A 17401-nucleotide genomic window follows, 5' to 3' on the forward strand; every position below is an offset into this window, starting at 1 on the left:
GGCCTGGCGATGGCGTGGGATCATCACATGGGCGTTCATGATGTCGCTATGGATCGTCGGCCATCCATAGCTCCCTCAAAAACTCGTGCGGGGGTCAGGAAGAATGCGCGTACTCAACGCTTGTGCGGAATGCGAGTCGGAGCGCATACGCATAAGGCAGATGGCAAGGCGAGTCAAACGATCGTATTGACTACCTGGGTAGGTAGGTTCTGAAGTGAAGAACGATAGCAAGACGCCCCGATATCTGAATGGCATTCCTTCCAACTCATCAGACTCATGGCCATGTTATCTGTTGGTTGTTGCACTACTTGGCGGCAACATGCATCTCGTCGAAAGACACGAAACCATCACCATTGGCATCGAACCTGAGCGGGATTTTATGAGCACGAGTTCAGAATGCTGTCGAAGCTAGCACTTACTGGTGGAAGTATGCAATGGCCTCATCGACTTTGCCTTCTCCATGGCTGCTGTTCGCCCATCCGAGATACTCATCGAGGGAAAGAGCACCGTTGTTCGCGACGTTGACATCGGCGAACATAGCGCGTGAGGCAGCTATATCCGCAACAGCATCGAAAGTGGAGGCTCTGCCTGCGAGCTTGCTGTCGGCGCCCCAGCAATCAGCTGCATAGGTTAGTCCATGCAGTGTGACAAATGAATCTTGTTTGGCGTTGACATACCGTCCTCGCATGCACAGCAGAAGATGTTGCATTTGCCAACTCCGCAGCAATAGCCTTCATGGGTTTTCCCATCCTCGCAGATGTGGTCGCCGTAGTTGTCTGTCTCTCGGTTGCAACATTTGGCGTTGACTTGCAGGATTGCAGTGAGGAGGCCGAGTGCGACCGTGAGGGCTTTTGTGGCGAACATGATGAAAGCTGGAGAGGGTGGAGGACGTCTCTCTGTTCGATGCACTGGGGATGATATTGTTGTAGTATGGAAGAGCTCGAGACTCAAATTCGCTCAGGCAAACGGAGGCTTATATGTCTTTCGGTGGCCTCCTTGATTGTATCAAAGCGAGTCGGTCGAAGACTAGGACTTGCACAACGAAGTGGCAGCAATGCCTCGTAGACCTTTCAATGCAACCATATTCACCGCTTCCTGTGAAGACTTAGTCTACACAAGCTCAGCACAAGAGGCGAAATGCTATGGCGATTGTGATTTTATAGCCGGCGAGTCAAATATCGGGTACACAGCACAACGGTTTCTGGCGCTGTCAGCTTTGTTGACTTCTCCTGCTACAGTGTTGCTGTTGACATCCAAGGTACGCATTTGTTGTTCTAACGAGCAATTGGAAGGATGTCGTGTAATGCCACAATGCTCACAGTGATACCAATACCATGGGCTCACCGTAGTTGATAAAGGAGCTGAATGGGTTTGACGTAGATCCATGATATTTCTTTCAAGCTGTCAGGAAGCCCGCATGTCAGCCACTTGAAAGGAGCACCCTTATACCTTCCAGCGTAGCATTGTGTCCGACCATCAGCAAGGTGATGTGGTTTGGTCGATCTACACTCGACATGGAAGATTTCAACTGATACTTGACATGGGTATTGAGGTACAGCAGGTAGAGTATAGTCGAAAAGATGTCGTGATTTGCAAAGCAATGGAAACTTGCCGTGGTTAATTGCTTGGCAACTGTGGATACTTCATCGTGTCTCGACCACCTCCGCCGAAGCTTGTACCTGGTCGTCGCTTTCAGTCTCCGCGTTAGCCCACCATAACAAATGCGTGTTGCATCAAGCCAGAGAAAAACACTTTACTTCCTATCTGGGTATAATCAAGCCAGATGCAGACTCACGGAGTTCCCGCACAGAGGCAGATGAGCAATGGCATCTGCTCCGCCTGTCAAGAAAGCATGTGACGCGTGTCACAGACGCAAGGTTCGCTGTACCGGAGGCCAACCATGTAAGAACTGTGGTCAGGCGTCATTGCAATGCACATATCTAGCCATTCCGCAGAAAAAAGGGCCGAAGGGTTCAAGAGCCAAGGTCATCACGGAGATCCGTGATACTCAGCAACAACAGAGCAAGAGCTTCCCAGAACCTACCAGCCAAGTGCCACTATCGCCTCGGAATACTCAAAATGGCGAACACAACCCTTTCGACTTCAATACACCACCAATGTCACCGACGGCATATGTGCGTAATCTGGATCTACTCTCGGCGCAGACTGTCGACAATTGTATCACTTTCTTCCTCAATCACCTTTATCCGACGATGCCTATCTTCAGCCGGCAGCATTTGAACAGGTTGACACTTGAGTACCGTCACGGGCCACCTGAAGTCTACTGTCTTGTCCTGTCGCTATGCTCTTTCATAATGGTACAGCCCGGTATGTCCTTCGAGGGCATGCCATTGCCGGCGGTTTACGATCAAGACCCGACAGCAGCGCGCTATCGGCTGGCCAATCTGCTATTGAAGGAGATCTATCGAATACGAAAGAACATCGACTACGTCGACAACCCCACCGTACATTCAGTACAGATATCCTTCTTTCTGTTTTGCTCTTACTTTGGTTTCGACAAAACCAACACGTGCTGGTACCATTTGCGAGAAGCTTCAACTTTGGCTCACATGCTTAATATGAACGAAGAAGCTACGTACAAATCTGGTGATCTTCAGGAGAACGTTTACAACAGGCGCTTCTATTGGTTGTTACTCATCACGGAGCGTGCAAATGCGATCCAGCGGCACAAACCGCTGTCTATGCTAGCCACCATCGAATTGCCAAAGGTTGACTCAAATGCTTCAGAAGCACCAGTTTTGCACGGGTTCGTGTATCTAGCGTCGCTTTTTCGGCTCATTGATGATGAGTTCATGGCACTCTGGAACAAGGCCAAATCAGAATGTTCAACGTCGTACATATCGCAGCTTCAGTCTCAGCTTGCAAACGCATTACCACCCGTGCTAGAGTGCACAGAAAACCAGGCGGCAGACGTGAAGATAACGAAGCATTGGCTGAGAAACATGGTGTGGCAGCTGTCAATTACGAATGGATACCTCAGCTCCCATTCTCCAGATCTGGCAATGTCCTTCAGGTATCCTTTTGTGATTGCTGGAGAACTTATCCGCGACATATCCGACCTGAGTCTGCAGAGTATGGAGGTGCACGGTGTGGGGCTGGTAAGTCGCAGAAACGTTCCACGGCGGGCCCCTTTTTAACTCGTGCCGCAGATCGAGAAACTTTTCGACATTTCTTGCACACTTTCCGATGTGGTCACGTACGTGCCCTATGAGGGAAAGGAAGGCGACGCGCAAGACCCACATGAGTATCTCAACAAACTTCTCAATCTGATCTCGCGGCTGCGTGGAGGTGCTTCTCGCTATGTCCCAATGCTGATGTCAAAAGTGCAGGAGAATCTGCCCAACATGTCCAACCCTCTTACACATATGCCTCATACGCTTGACGCGTTCATGGACAGCTCAGCAAGCGCATGCTCGAGTCCTCACGGACCACCTAAGCAGCGGCCAGAGGTGAAGCAACCACCACCGCAGCAGGGGCAAATTCCGTCGCCAGCACAGTCTAGTCCATACCCTGGCTTAGCTCGGCAACAATCGTACAACGAACATGTACATACGCCACAAGCACAGCATACGCCGCAGCGCGAACGACTAATGTTCGAGACCTATAGCCCTAGCGTGGCAAGCCATGGTCACAGCGAAAGAGGCATGACGCCACCAATGTACGGAACTGCTCACCAGCAGTACGCCCACCACGCCACAAGTCAGCTACCACCGCCTAGAAGCGCACCAGTGTCTGCTTCTGATACGAAGCAAGAAGTTTGGGGCAGCTATCACGGCTGAAAGGGATGTGAAGCACATACATTGTTCTGGAGCAACGTCTGCCACGACTGCGATGCTTCGCAAGCTCGAATGTCATCATTGTTGAGGCAGTAAATCTGATGCCTGGCTGTGTGGTATCGTAGATATGAGACTGTGTTTTGCATCGATGTTAACTTCTTCTGCACTACCAAGCACGTACATATGCGGTATAGCCAAAACTATGCCTCAAAAGCGTCACTTCCCAAACGGCAATTGGAGGGTGCCTATGGCCTTGGGTAAGTCGTATGGTATCCTCCCAGACTTCGGCCAATACGATAGGATCATACACGACTTGATTCCTAGTGGTGGGTGCGGCCACACTATCATCTCAGTGGCGGCAGGAGTTTGCGATGTCGGTTCGAAGAAGCCATGAGTTCGAACGGGATTTGATTGCTTTTTGCGATTGACGCGGCTGGAAAACTGAGTCTGGAGGGCCCTGAAATGGTGGAAGCAACAAGTACTTTCATCGCCAAACTCACTGCACGAGACACATTACGTCAGAGAAGACGAGTCTGAAAGATGCGAAGAAAATGGAGCTGTTGTAAAATGGCTGCTAGATTCCGCGGCCTACCGCCAATTCACTGTGTCAAGTGCTACCTACTTTTGAGGTTCAGCCTGTGACTGATTGAACCCCGAAAATGCTTCCCCGAACCGAAAGTGCAGTAGATGTGACGTTGTTCTGACGCTGCTAGCAATGTTCTCCTCGACCAATTGCTTCGTAGGTTTCGAGAAAACCATATCCACCTCTTCAAGCGTCAAGTTCTTGAGTTCAGGCATGAAAAGGAGCTGATAGAACCAACCAAGCACGGCAATCCCTCCAAAGAAGCCCAGTGACAATCCTGTCTTCGTCATAGCAACTTGCATGGCTTCGAAGTTGTAGGTAATGATAAATGAGCCCAAGAAAACCATTCCATCCGAAACAGTCATGCCGTAGCTGCGTAGGTATGTAGGGTAGATTTCGGATGGAATGACCCAAGTAAGGCAGGCATACGGACCGTAGAATGCCATGTAGATGATGAGGCCGGTGATGTAAAGACCTTCGGTTGTGCCTGGATGGGATTTGATGTCGACGAGATAACTGCACCCGACGATCACAAGACCGATGAAGAAACCCGGCAGCATAGTCATGGCCCAGAAACGTCGGCCGCAGCGTTCCATGAACAGGATTGCTGGTATGGTGCCTAAGAATAGGGCGCCACCCCCCACCATGGACATGTATGTGCTCTGTGCTGGGTCGAAGCCTATTTGTTGCATGAGTGTGGCCATGTAGTACATAATGCCATTAATTCCAACGAATTGACCCAACAGGATCATCAAATTTCCGTAGACAATCGCGCGTCGAGCTCGGGGAACGCTGTATACCATGTCAGCATGATGGATGGCGGTGTTCAAGAGATATAGGAGACATACGTGAAAAAGTCCAACCACACGAAACGTCGAGTGGTGCGTTTTGCAGCCATTTCTTTGGCAGTATCAGCAACCGAAGCTTTCATTACAAAGAACTCCGCCTTCGAGTCAAAGTCGTTGACACCCCGGATACGTCTCCAGACGTCGTAGGCTTCAAGTGTCCTCCCGTTATGCATCAAGAACCTTGGACTTTCGGGAAGGAAAAGCATCCTGTTGAGCAGGTTAGCGCTTGCATTATAGATTCGACTTGGCCGTTGGTCCACTCACCCTACAAACATCAGGATGGAGAAAACAACAGATGAACCCAGCATGTACCGCCAATTGCCCGGAACCTTCAGGAAGATTGCAGCAACCACATATCCGAGCACTTCGCCCAGCGCGATGTTGAACTGGTACAGGGAAACCAGATTGCCTCGCAGCTTCCGCTCGACTGTCTCGGCGACATAGATCGGGACGGTCCCCGTCTCAATGCCCACTCCTAAGCCCAGGATCACTCTTGAAGCAACGATCATGCCGTAGTTGATTGATCCTGCTTCCAGCGCCGCTCCGACAGTGTAGAGTATCGTCGCGAGAATGATTGCTTTCCTGCGACCGAGATATTCATTTGCCGGAGACAGCAGCGCAGCTCCTCCCACCGCGCCCAACGGCATAGCCGAGTTGACGAGACTGTTTTGGCGTGCGGTGAGGCTGAGGTCCTTAGGGAGGAATAGGTTGGCCCCGCTGATCAACGATTGATCAAGTCCGAAGAGCATACCGCCCATTGAAGCGAATATCACGATCATCCAGACGAAGTGCTTGGGGTTCTTGTACGTAACGTCAAAGATGCCTGACTTTCGACCGGTCTTGTGAAGCTCATCCTCCATCTCGGCGATGAATGCGTCGACCTGCCAGCGTTCCTCCTTGATGATACGAAGAGCTTCTGCTTCGCTTGGTGTTCCGGGTATTTCGACATGGTTCGAAGAGTGCCCATGCTTCGTGCCCTGAGAGGGTGAGTCCTTCTCAAGCGAGGTCTGAGATGGACATAGGTCGGCGTCCATGGTGACAGCGTTCGAACATGCGAAACTCAAGGCAGAAGGCTTAGGTGCCCGCGCGATGAGATGCTTGACAGTGTCCGAGACTGATGCTTTCGAGGGTGACAATCGAGTGCAGAGACTGCGTTACCCTATAAGTAATTTTGAGTCCACAACTCCAGGTTGATATCGGATGCCAGATACTTGGCAAAAAATACCTCGGGGAACTTTTCTACATCACCTCGCGACAACATCCTTGCTTTAGGTAAAGCGTGTTCCAGCAGCTTGGGTACGCCCTAATCCGGATGGGGTAGTTTCGTCTCGAATTGCATGCTAGTGGTTGCCACTGAGCACCTTTTAGCGTGGAGCTCATGTCCGATGCTGTATGCGGAGGGAGGGGATGTGTTCCCTCGCCTACATAAGTCTTCGCTCTCTCGCCGCACTATTCGTTGCAAGATGAGCGAAGACTGGTCTACCCGAGGAAGGAGACGTGAGCCCCACAGACCTGGTAGCTGGCATGGAGTCGTGCTTTTGTGTGGAGAAGTCCACCTTCCCAAATCCATCAACTGGATGCCGAGAAGATACTTCTTCCGTCGTAGCCGTGTTAATGGTATACGACTGCGCAAACAATCTTCGCCAGAGCATCGAGGTTAGATCCTCGTGCCAGAATCCGTCTCTGACTTCCATGCGCTTTTGACGTGCACGCTCCTACTCACCAGCATTGATAAACATGCGGAGCTGTGCAGGCTATAAAGTAGGTTAATCAGGAAAGTAAAATAACCTCACCAACGTGTTCCATTCTGCCGTACAAAAATGCTGGCACTCGGTAAGTCTTCTACCGCAAAGGAAAGATGTATGATGGCTGACCTTCCTCAGTTGTTCTTTGTCTTCTAGTCCTTGGAGGCGTCCTTGTTCATCCTATTCTAGATTATCTCCTCGATCGCAAATCCCTTCGCCAATTCCCATCTCCTTCTGTAGCTGCCTTTACTCCATTCTGGGTGATATACGAAAATTGGAAAGGCCGCAGGTTTCTCGCGGTTGCACAAGCTCACAAGGAACTCGGTCCCGTCATCCGCATCACCCCCAATTCACTTTCTTTCTCAGATCCCAAAGCTTACAAGGATATCTATGGCCACGGATCTTCAATCCTCAAAGATGTCTTCTACGACAACGTGGCCGGAAGTACTCCCTCAATGGCGGATACAACCAGCCGTGCATTGCATTCCATCAAAAGGAAGAATCTTTCATCCATATTCTCGGCGAAGAACATCACGGCAATGGAGCCCAAGGTGATGTTATCTGTCAGGAAACTCCTGGATGCATTGAAGCACAAGTCCGAAGGTCGCAGAATGGCAGATACAGACCAGTTCCCTGTTTCGAACAGACGGTTCGATCTGCGTCCGTGGCTAAACATGTTCTCATTTGATGCAATCTCGGACATGCTTTGGTCGTCGCGTTATGGCTTCTTGGATCGTGGAAACGACGACTGCCATTCGATGGCTGAAGATGGAACCACAATCACTGTACACGCTATGAACAGCTTCCAGACTGGCGTGCATTTCAATACTCTCTGCGCGCAGTTAAGTCCGATCGCGTATCGTCTGTCACGCTTCGTCAGTCAGCCTACATTCCTGAAGCAGGCCGCAGACCACTTCACCGGAATGGCAAGATATCAAACTGTCAAACGGTTGGCATCGGCACCCTCGGAGCCAGATTTCTTCTCCTTCCTCCCTCTCGAGTCAACAGAGAAGAGACCGGTTGCCATGGGACTGCCAGACCTAGTTGCTGAGTGCACAAGCTTTTTGAATGCAGGTGAGCCTCCGTGTCTTTGTAACCATCTTTGTGGTGCTAAGCAGCAGACAGGCAACGACACCACTCAAATCTCGCTGACGAACGCGATGTATGAGCTGGCATCTCACCCAGAAAAACAGCGGAAGCTGTACAATAGTCTCGTCGAGTCGCTTGAAGAGGGATCCAGACCAATAGCTTCGTACGATGAGCTCAGCAAGATACCTTATCTTCGAGCTTGCCTCGACGAGACCTTCAGACTCCTCCCACCTGTGCGCTTTGGCTTGCCTCGTCGTACAATTGGCCAAGGTGCCACCATCGCTGGACATCACATCCCCGCGGGCGTCACAGTATCATCGTCGGTACATAGTCTGCATCGGGATGAAAGTCTCTTCCACAAAGCCCATGAATGGATACCCGAGCGCTGGACCCCTGAAAATCCCGATCTTTTACCGGGAGAATGGCAAAATCTGAAGGATTTCGTATTGCCCTTTACGCTGGGTGGAAGAGCGTGTATTGGAAGAAACCTGGCTTACATGGAGTTGAGCATCTGCCTCGCCGCTCTTGTCATGGCATTCGAGTGGAAAATAGATGCACAGCACGAGCGTGAGTTTGTGCACTTCGAGCGCTTCAATTCTAGCCCGGTCCGTTTGATGGTATCTGCTCGCACAAGACCGGAAGTTCGGGATGTCTCGGTTGAATAGATAGCACCCACAATTGTGAAAATAGCATTGAAGCTCGCTTCCCACTCTCTTGCTTGCGAATGTCACAGCGTTCACTGTGCAGAAGTCATGTACGTCTGGAAACGCACTGGAGGCAGTCGTGGATGGATCTCGCGACGACCAACTAAGACACGGCATGATAACGTCAGCCACTGAGCTGAGCTTGTTGGAGGTCAACGGTGTTGACCTCGAGCTACACCGCTCACCCGCTCTCCTGGCGACGTCACTCCTCCGGAGCAGTTTCGGGCCGACCGACCCGGGCGAGTTCTTGTTGCCACGTGATTTTGGCCGAGGGTTTTCCACGTCGTCGCGATCCTGACGCGATCGTCGATATGTAATTCATGTCTTCAAGATACTGTAGTGAAATCCTACAGTCTATACGAACAGCACCATGCTGGATATTTCAAGACTATCACTGCAGTCTTCACTCCCATGAGAGCTAGCAAGCGGCGACCGGGTTGTCTTCGATGTCGGCAACGTCATGTAAAGTGCGACAAAGCTCAACCCATATGCTCTAGATGCCAAAAGGCGCAATTCTCGACTCCATGTACATATGACTGGATAAAGCCACTCCATATCAGACAAAGTCGGTATTCATCCTTGGTTGCAAATTCACAAACGGAGACACGTGGGTGTCAGGCAAGTAGCTATCGGGGTGATCAGGTCGGAGCATCACGGAACGGACTTGAATATCTACCTCGTCTCTACGATCAACACACTCAACCCGAGGCGGTAGAAAGCGAACCACTAACAGCTCATCGCTCAACTCCCGCTTCACAGAGCCATAGTCAGTCGACGACTGATGATAGAACTCCTTATGACGGCAGCCAGCTTCCATCAGCTGATGGCCGATACATTCACGCTTCTACCACTCCTTCCACTTTTCCAGATCGCATTCCGGCAACTGATACAGGTAACCAGGTTTCGTCAATAGCGGGTGAAACATCAAGCCGTCAATGGAATGTATCGTGTGAAACACCGCAAGCAAGGACAAGGATACTTTGCGAGGAAGTCGAATGTAAAGTTTTCGACTTTTATCTCATGTCAGCTGGACACTGGGTGAGTGCAAGTACCAGAATTTCCTCACCCGAGCAGCACTCCAGCCAATAATGCCAATTACCCTAACGTGATAAGTTCTGACATATGCAAGCTGGACATAGGGTCCCCAAATCATTACTTCCAGTCGTACATTCCTCAGCTGGCTCTGGTGGAGCCACTGGTGTTCTACGCATGTCTTGCTTGCGCGTCGCACATCATGTTCCTCATGGGAAAGATCCACGAGGAGGTAGAAGAATACTACAATGGCAAGGTGTTAGAACTGCTGATCCCGCTTCTGTCCTCCGAAAGAGTGACGTCCAGGAATGAATCCCTCCTCGCAACAACTGTGATCCTTCGCATGTCAGAGCAATTCCTCGACGTGGCGAAAGACTTTCAGCATCATCTTAATGGGGCTGCTTCGTTGTTCTTCATGGAGGGAACATGTTGGCCACCCTTCGAAGACAGTCTAGCTACCGCGTGCTTCTGGACACATCTTCGAGAAAGCATACGAATATGCTTTCTGCGAGAACAACCTTGCTCATTCGATCTCAGCCACATAAATGTGTCTGACGAGGAGATGAGCCTTCCTGCTGAGTCCGACGAAGTATGGACCAATAGAATCACTTATCTCTTACTGCGAGTATGCAAAACATGTTGGAGCACAAGCCCGAACGAATCCGAGAAGACAAGATTCATGAAGCAATTGCAAACCGCTATATCTGCGTGGAAGGAGAATCTGCCGTCTTCTTTTCGACCCTGGTGCGCCCACCACGATGGAAAGGAGCCGTTTCCAATAATTCGGCATTTTTCATCATGGCATGGTAGGTCGCGACCCATGCCCTCATATTGACTTTGTCTGTTCTCAGAGACTGACCATCTTGACTTTAGTCATTGCATGGCAGTTCTATTACACTGCAAAGGTTATGCTGGCAGTTTACTGCGTCGAAGATCATCCTTTGTCAGGAGATTTGCGAGCTGTAAGGCACTACATGGAGGTAAGTATCCGAACCTGATCGCATAACAAAGTTCGCTGCTAAATATCTACCCGTACTATTCAGGCAAAAGTCATCACACCTACACGCTGGCTATGTGGCTTGTGTATCTCCTCCACATCTAACGCTGGCACCAACTTCAATGGCAGCCATCTCATGGCTTGGTGCGGTCAATATCTTTCTGGGCAACTTGAACAGCAACGCCTGTTACAGTTTCTCGTGAACTTCGGTGAAGAGACCAAATGGTCCAATCAGACGAGCTGCAAGAGACTGAGAGAGGCCTGGGAGGTATCGCATACGCGTTGGGACGAATGTTAAGGTCCCGCGGAGGAGCTGATATGGTAGAAGGACATACCGTACGCCTCATGTCCCTGTCTACGTCAATCATCTCCTACGAAGGGTTCTGACGAACAGACCGGCATGCCAGTTCAAGAGACCACCTACTGACTCTGAGGACGGCTAGTCGGAAAATGCAACAGGAATACGTGGGTTCCTGTTGTTACTTGATGATGATGGCCTGCTCGGAAGTGCTGAGTGTGGCTTATTATTACAGGGATCCATCCTTAGGTGGAAAAGAAGAACTCCGGCATGACATGGTACCTTTCCTGATTAGGCGGCGCTAGGCCACTATCGATAAGCTAGGAAGGGTATCGAGGTCGAGCGAGGTGAAAGTTCATGTCTATCACTTGTCGCTTTCACTTGTGCGATCATTCGACATTACGAAATAATCTCACAATGCTGGCATTGTCAAAAGGTTTGCGTCTCAATGTTGAATCGCAACTTTCCATGTCATCCTAACACGATGCTCTTGTGCAGAGCTACCTCAATCCAAGTCGGCGCCAACGCCTTCCTCAGCTCACTACGTTCTGACAGGTTAACGCATCAAGGATTCGGCCTTGGTGATACACTTCACAAACGTTTTCTCTCCACCAATACTGCTGCACCTTTCGCCACTGCCGACAACTACCAGAACAACGACGCGAAGAAAGGTCCTCTTCGTGTTCCTGGGCACGGTCTACCTGTGGATTTTGAGATCTTCGAAGGTACAGGCATCGACACCATCATCGGCGGCTTTTCGCACGGATTCTCCCAATGGATTCAACATCGCCGCAACACCATCAAGGAGCTGACCATGATCAGGATTATGGATGCTCTTACCGACAAGCCCCATTGGCATCAAAAGGTGTTCGACGAACAGATCATGACGAAATGGAAACTGGAAGGCATGAGGAGCTCCAAACTGATGATTACAGAGAAGACTTGGGAGTGGATGGTGAAAGAATTGCGGTGGAAGGCACGACGTTACGCTGAGCAAGGCTTTACCACGAGCCTGGAGACAGGTACAGTGATCGTCAAGGCAGACGGGAAGCATGTCGGGGAGGACCTCAGAGAAGAACTCAAGCGTGCCGTCCAGCCGCTGCTCCAAGTCGATGAAGCGAAGAAGGATTGGCACCCTGGCAGTGAAGGTATGGTGCTGAACCTGGTGCATCCCAGCTTGTATGCTTTCGTATATGGTCGTACGCCCGTTCTAGTGGACACCAATGTCGATCTGGGGGCCCACACCACCAGTATCGGCCAAAGGACGACCACGCTTTCGGCTGATGCCGCTGACATTGACGATGATGGTCTTAGACCCAACACCAGTGGAGAGCACATATACTCGAACCGTGATCGATGGTCGACAAAGTTTCAATGGCTATCATGCGAAGTCGCCTTCACTGGTGATGATGGTGTCGATGTAAAGATCACTTCGTACATCAATAACCTTCATCCGATTCAGCATAGCGCTCTATACAGTGTCGTCGCGAAGATGATCTCAAAATCGATTCAACCGTGGAATGAGGTCCTCGGGAAGTACCAAGAGCATTACTGTGGATTCAGAACCTGGCAGGATGGCGAGATTAGCCAGTTTCCTGACGACATTCCTGATTACGAGCTTCTACTCTGTCTTATGAATGAGGATGGCGATGATCTCGAGGAGAACCGAAGATTCGTCGAGGATTATTTGACCCAACCTGATAATCCGATGTACATGCCAGCTGAGCACGGCGACCATCCCGAGTATCGCTTTGGACCACATGGCAAGCCCTTTCCATTGGAGGGGAAATGGTGGAAAAAGAACCCCGACCTCGAGATGGCTCTATACGACAAATGGGAGAGAGTGCGCATTACAGAACATCCTGAGCCGGACCTATCCAAATTTGATGCATGGGCAGCGTCAAAACCGTACAGCACTGCGCATCACAAGCCCGCAGAGCTACGTGGAGGTATTGAAAATGCGTTCCGCGAGGACGGCTTGCAGGTCATCGTCAAGTTATCGAGCATCGAGCTAAGGCCCGAGAAACCTGACTACACGGGTGGTTCTTGGCACCTCGAAGGAAAGATGAACGAACACATTGTCGCAACCTCAATCTACTACTACGACGTCGACAACGTAACTGAAAGTCGCCTCACTTTTCGCCAGGAGGCACAACTTGACATGATGGACATTGAATACGATGCTAGTAATCATGGACCTATCGACGATGTCTACAGTGTCAGGAACTTGAACGACTGTCCTGGGGTGCAGCTTGTGGGAAGTGTAGCTACGAAGCAAGGACGACTGCTGGTCTTCCCAAACACGCTGCAGCATCGCGTTGAGCCGTTCAGCTTGGTTGATAGGACGAGACCTGGCCATCGGAGGTTCTTGGTGGTCTGGCTTGTTGATCCGCACTATCGCGTCTTGAGTACGAGGAATGTGCCACCTCAGCAAAAGGAGTGGTGGGTCGGGTTTAATGGCAAGGACTCAGCTTCAAGTGAGACTGCAGGCCAGGAAGATGCATACGATTACAAAAGCTGGACCATGTCGCGAGAAGAAGCCAAGCGATTCAGACTCGAATTGATGGCGGAACGGACGAATGTTATGAAGAGTGTGGAGGGAAGCTATGAGAACTACAACTTCTGCGAGCACTGAACATTGCATATTACAGCTCACTACAGGAATTCAAATATCGACGCTGACTTGTTGTGTTTGCTGGCAGAAAGCTAGTAGTGGGATCTGGGCCACACAGATTACCAGATCAAGTTCTTGACGCTAACGCAATATGGAAGTTGAGATGGCTTGGCTGCGGTCGCCGACAAGGTTGCCTTTGCGATTTATAAGTTCGGACGAGGATGATTAACAACATACAGGATCCACCGGATGATTTCGGACGACAGTCGCTCGAGAAGGATGTAAACCAATACCAGTAGGACGACAAGAGGTTCGAGCGTGAATGGAGTGTGACTTGTATAAAAAGTGGCAGAGTGCAGCTGTCTTTCCACTTGCACAGTTCCAGCACATTGTACCGGTCACAAGTCCTCAAAGACAGCCTTCTTCTTCTCAGCTATTCGCGATACTGCCCGAGCATCAGACAAAATGTCCTCATCCGTCGTCCTTGGAGCCTCGCGAGGCATTGGTGTAAGACTCACCCAGTATCCCGCATCACATAAGCATCTCCGACTCACACGTTGGGACAGTTCGAATTTCTTCGACAACTCTCACTCGATCCGGCAAATATCGTCATCGGCCTGGTTCGCGATGTCAAAACTACGGAATCCAAGGTGACAGCCGAAATCAACAGAAGCAACGTCCATATCATACATGGAGATTTGGACAGCTACGACTCCCTGAAGGCACGTCCTAAGCGCTCCTCTCAGGAGACCGTACTGATCACCCTTCACAGAAAGCAAGCGAAGCTACCGCAAGAATCACCGGCGGAAGCCTGGACTATCTCATCTCCAACGGAGCTCGTCTTCCCAAAGACTCTAACTTCGTCGGCTTCGGAGAACAGTAAGTGTCCAACTCTTTGCTCTGAAGCATTGTGTTGCATGCACCACTATTATACATCGGTATCAACCAATACTCACGCAAACAAGGGGCAAAAACCCCAGCGCTCTAGAAGAAGAGCTCATGACCGGTTTCAAAACCAACGTCGTCGGCAACGTCCACCTATTCAACCTGTTCATGCCCCTCATCCTCAAAGGCCAACAAAAGAAAGTTATCTTCATCTCGTCCGGCCATGCCGACCTCGACTTTATTTCAAAATGCGAGGTTGAAGTGAGTGGGCCGTACGCCGTCGGAAAAGCCGCCACCAATACCGTCGTGGCGAAGTTCGGTGCCGAGTATGGCAACGATGGGGTGCTTTTCATGAGCATCAGCCCGGGTGTGGTCGATACTGGACATTTTGATCCTACGAAACGTAAGTTGAGCTATTGCATTCCTGCTTTCACTCAATCTAACGCGGACTGATAGTAACGGAGCAAGAGCGACAGGGTTTTGGTGCGTTTATGGCCAAAATGCAAAAACATGTACCACACTTTCAGGGTATGATGACCCCGGAGGAATCTGTCAAGGCTGTGGTCTCAGTCTATGAGAAAGCGAGCATCGCGAATGGAGATCAAGGATCCTTCGTTTCTCACCTTGGGACCAAACAATGGATTTGATCTGTGGGCAACGTGGAAGTCCTGCCACTCTGGAATGCCGATTTGTGAGAGCAAGTGCTGTTAACCCAAGGGGCCGCGTGTTCCATGAGGAGCGATGGCTCCCAGAATGGTGTGGAATTGAACACAGATTGATACCGACTCTTCCGTCTTTGAGTTTCACCGAATCACTTCTCTTCAAGAAGAACATTCACAGCTGAAAAATCAACTTTGAAACACTTTCTGTGTTGCGCCAAAGAGACGATGCTTGTGCTTTGACTAGCAGGCAGTCTCGCTCAATTTTGGCCCTTGGGCTCCGCGCTTTGCTAACTGATCAATCGTTGCCTTCTGAACCCGCTTGAGCTAAACCGATTTAGGAAAATAAGATGGCTTGGCGGTGCGTTTCTCCATGGACGTTTTCAAGCGCAGCAACTCCGACCGCATCATGTCCTCGTCGATCAACATGGCCAGTCTGATGCGGGAACGTAGGAATATCAGGCAGCCACGTTGCTCGACCGGGGAATGCATGTTCCAATTTGATTGAATTCGCGGAAGACTCATTGCTTACAGGTCCTATTGCTTCAAGCTCGACGTGTCTCGAACCAAGTTGACATGTCTGCCAATACAATGAACTTTGTTCCGAGCTTAACATTCGTGTCGATGACCGGGTCGACTCTCGACAATACCAACGCGAAAGCAGTGCGAGCTCATACTACCAGAGCTAATTTTACACGACGACGACGGCGCCTGGTTCGGGAACATGTTGAACGCAAGGAGTATGCCGCTCTCATCAAGACTCGACAGATCGGGGCAGACGAGCAGACTACGGGTCGTAACCAAGCAGTCGATGTTCAACTCCCCATCTTCAGTCATCCCAGCCTGAACCAAAAATTGAACGGAAAAGATGCATTCTTGATCGATCATTGTGCGTGAGACCTGGATCGGTGTTGTTTCTATTGTTGACCGCAGCTGACTTATGATCCTTGCTTAGTGACGCAAGCAATGCAAAAGCTTCATTTCATCACGAACATTCCAGCATCGGACACTGCCTCAGCTGTGATGCGATCTGACTGGGCACGCTTTCTTCCCGATCCTACCATGCGCGATGTCTCCCTGTACTTTGCCCAGCATGTCTATGCATCACGGATGCAACATCATGGAGTTCAATTCGTTGTTGATGCAGGCAGGGCAATTCGATCCGTGCGGGAGCGCCTCAGTGATGGGTGTGAGACTCTCAGTGATAGTGTCGTCGCGGCCATACTCACACTTACAGTTCTCGATGTCCGTCTTGCTACCTAATGCCACGCCTTCATGGCTTTGCCTGAACCCTTGCTGATGATTCACTCTCAAACAGCAAGCTTTAGGCAATATTCAAGCATGGAAAATCCATCTCTCGGGCCTCCTCCAGATCATCACGTTTCGTTCTCGGAATCCGAACTATCCACCAACACGTTTGACATCACAAATAATCCCACGGTTTGTACACACCCGCAAGCTAATAAGTTCCAAAAGCTGATTGTCCCCTCAAGTACAATCCTGCAGGGCCTTCTTCTCTTCACCCGGCATGACGCGACATTATTGCCAACGATCGAGAAGACCGGCATATTCGACACGATGTTCTCCGTCCCCGCCAAGGAAGTAGCCTACCTCATCCTCACCAGTATAGGACAAGTAACTACGTTGCAACACACGTATATCCGAAACGAGCAGCTCTCTACCAGTGACAAGTTATACCTCCGGCGAATAATCAAATCCCTGGATACCGCCATCCAGCTGAACAGTACCGCATGTCCAGGGGAGGCGTTCCTCACGGCCAAAGCGCTATCAATCAAGATCTTCCTGCAAACCATGCTGCGTCACACTACAAATACGGAAGAATACCTTGGAAATACAGCTATCCAGCTGATGGAGGCCTGGCCCAAACCCGAACCACAACTATGTTCTTCTCTGGCGCTGTGCTCCTCCTTAGAGTCAATATTCTGGCAAGCAACGATGGGTGCGATCGCGGCTCCGGATGCTCGGACCAAGTCGTTCTACATGTCGAGACTCGGCCGAATAACCACCGCCTTGGCGCTAGGGCCTTGGCACGATGCAGAGATGATTTTGCAGAGGTTCCTCTGGATACCGTCTATCTTCTCTACACCGTGCTACCATGTATTGTCGGAGGTCATGTGTTTGCAGGATCG

The 17401-nt window shown here is 50.5% G+C and overlaps 4 protein-coding genes across 4 annotated transcripts; 3 read left to right on the forward strand and 1 right to left on the reverse strand.

Annotated features, from left to right (window-relative positions):
• Positions 1 to 304: 304 nt before the first annotated feature.
• PMZ80_009774 (uncharacterized protein) lies at positions 305 to 864 on the reverse strand (the record flags this gene model as incomplete). The annotated part of the gene is made up of 3 exons (XM_064878167.1): positions 305 to 365; positions 420 to 621; positions 678 to 864. The coding sequence occupies 3 exons, from the start codon at positions 862 to 864 to the stop codon at positions 305 to 307; spliced, it is 450 nt and encodes a 149-aa protein (XP_064726275.1).
• Positions 865 to 1823: 959 nt separating this feature from the next.
• Positions 1824 to 3800, forward strand: PMZ80_009775 (uncharacterized protein; the record flags this gene model as incomplete). The annotated part of the gene is made up of 2 exons (XM_064878168.1): positions 1824 to 3119; positions 3171 to 3800. 2 exons carry the CDS (start codon positions 1824 to 1826, stop codon positions 3798 to 3800), a joined length of 1926 nt encoding a protein of 641 aa, XP_064726276.1.
• A 3248-nt stretch (positions 3801 to 7048) lies between these two features.
• On the forward strand, positions 7049 to 8727 carry PMZ80_009776 (uncharacterized protein; the record flags this gene model as incomplete). The annotated part of the gene is made up of 2 exons (XM_064878169.1): positions 7049 to 7061; positions 7130 to 8727. The coding sequence occupies 2 exons, from the start codon at positions 7049 to 7051 to the stop codon at positions 8725 to 8727; spliced, it is 1611 nt and encodes a 536-aa protein (XP_064726277.1).
• Positions 8728 to 11577: 2850 nt separating this feature from the next.
• Positions 11578 to 13728, forward strand: PMZ80_009777 (uncharacterized protein; the record flags this gene model as incomplete). Its single annotated transcript, XM_064878170.1, has 1 exon — positions 11578 to 13728. One exon carries the CDS (start codon positions 11578 to 11580, stop codon positions 13726 to 13728), a length of 2151 nt encoding a protein of 716 aa, XP_064726278.1.
• Positions 13729 to 17401: the final 3673 nt, after the last annotated feature.

Source organism: Knufia obscura (genome assembly GCF_036327395.1).
Source record: "Knufia obscura strain CCFEE 5817 isolate CBS 148926 chromosome Unknown scaffold_14, whole genome shotgun sequence".
Taxonomy (NCBI): domain Eukaryota; kingdom Fungi; phylum Ascomycota; class Eurotiomycetes; order Chaetothyriales; family Trichomeriaceae; genus Knufia; species Knufia obscura.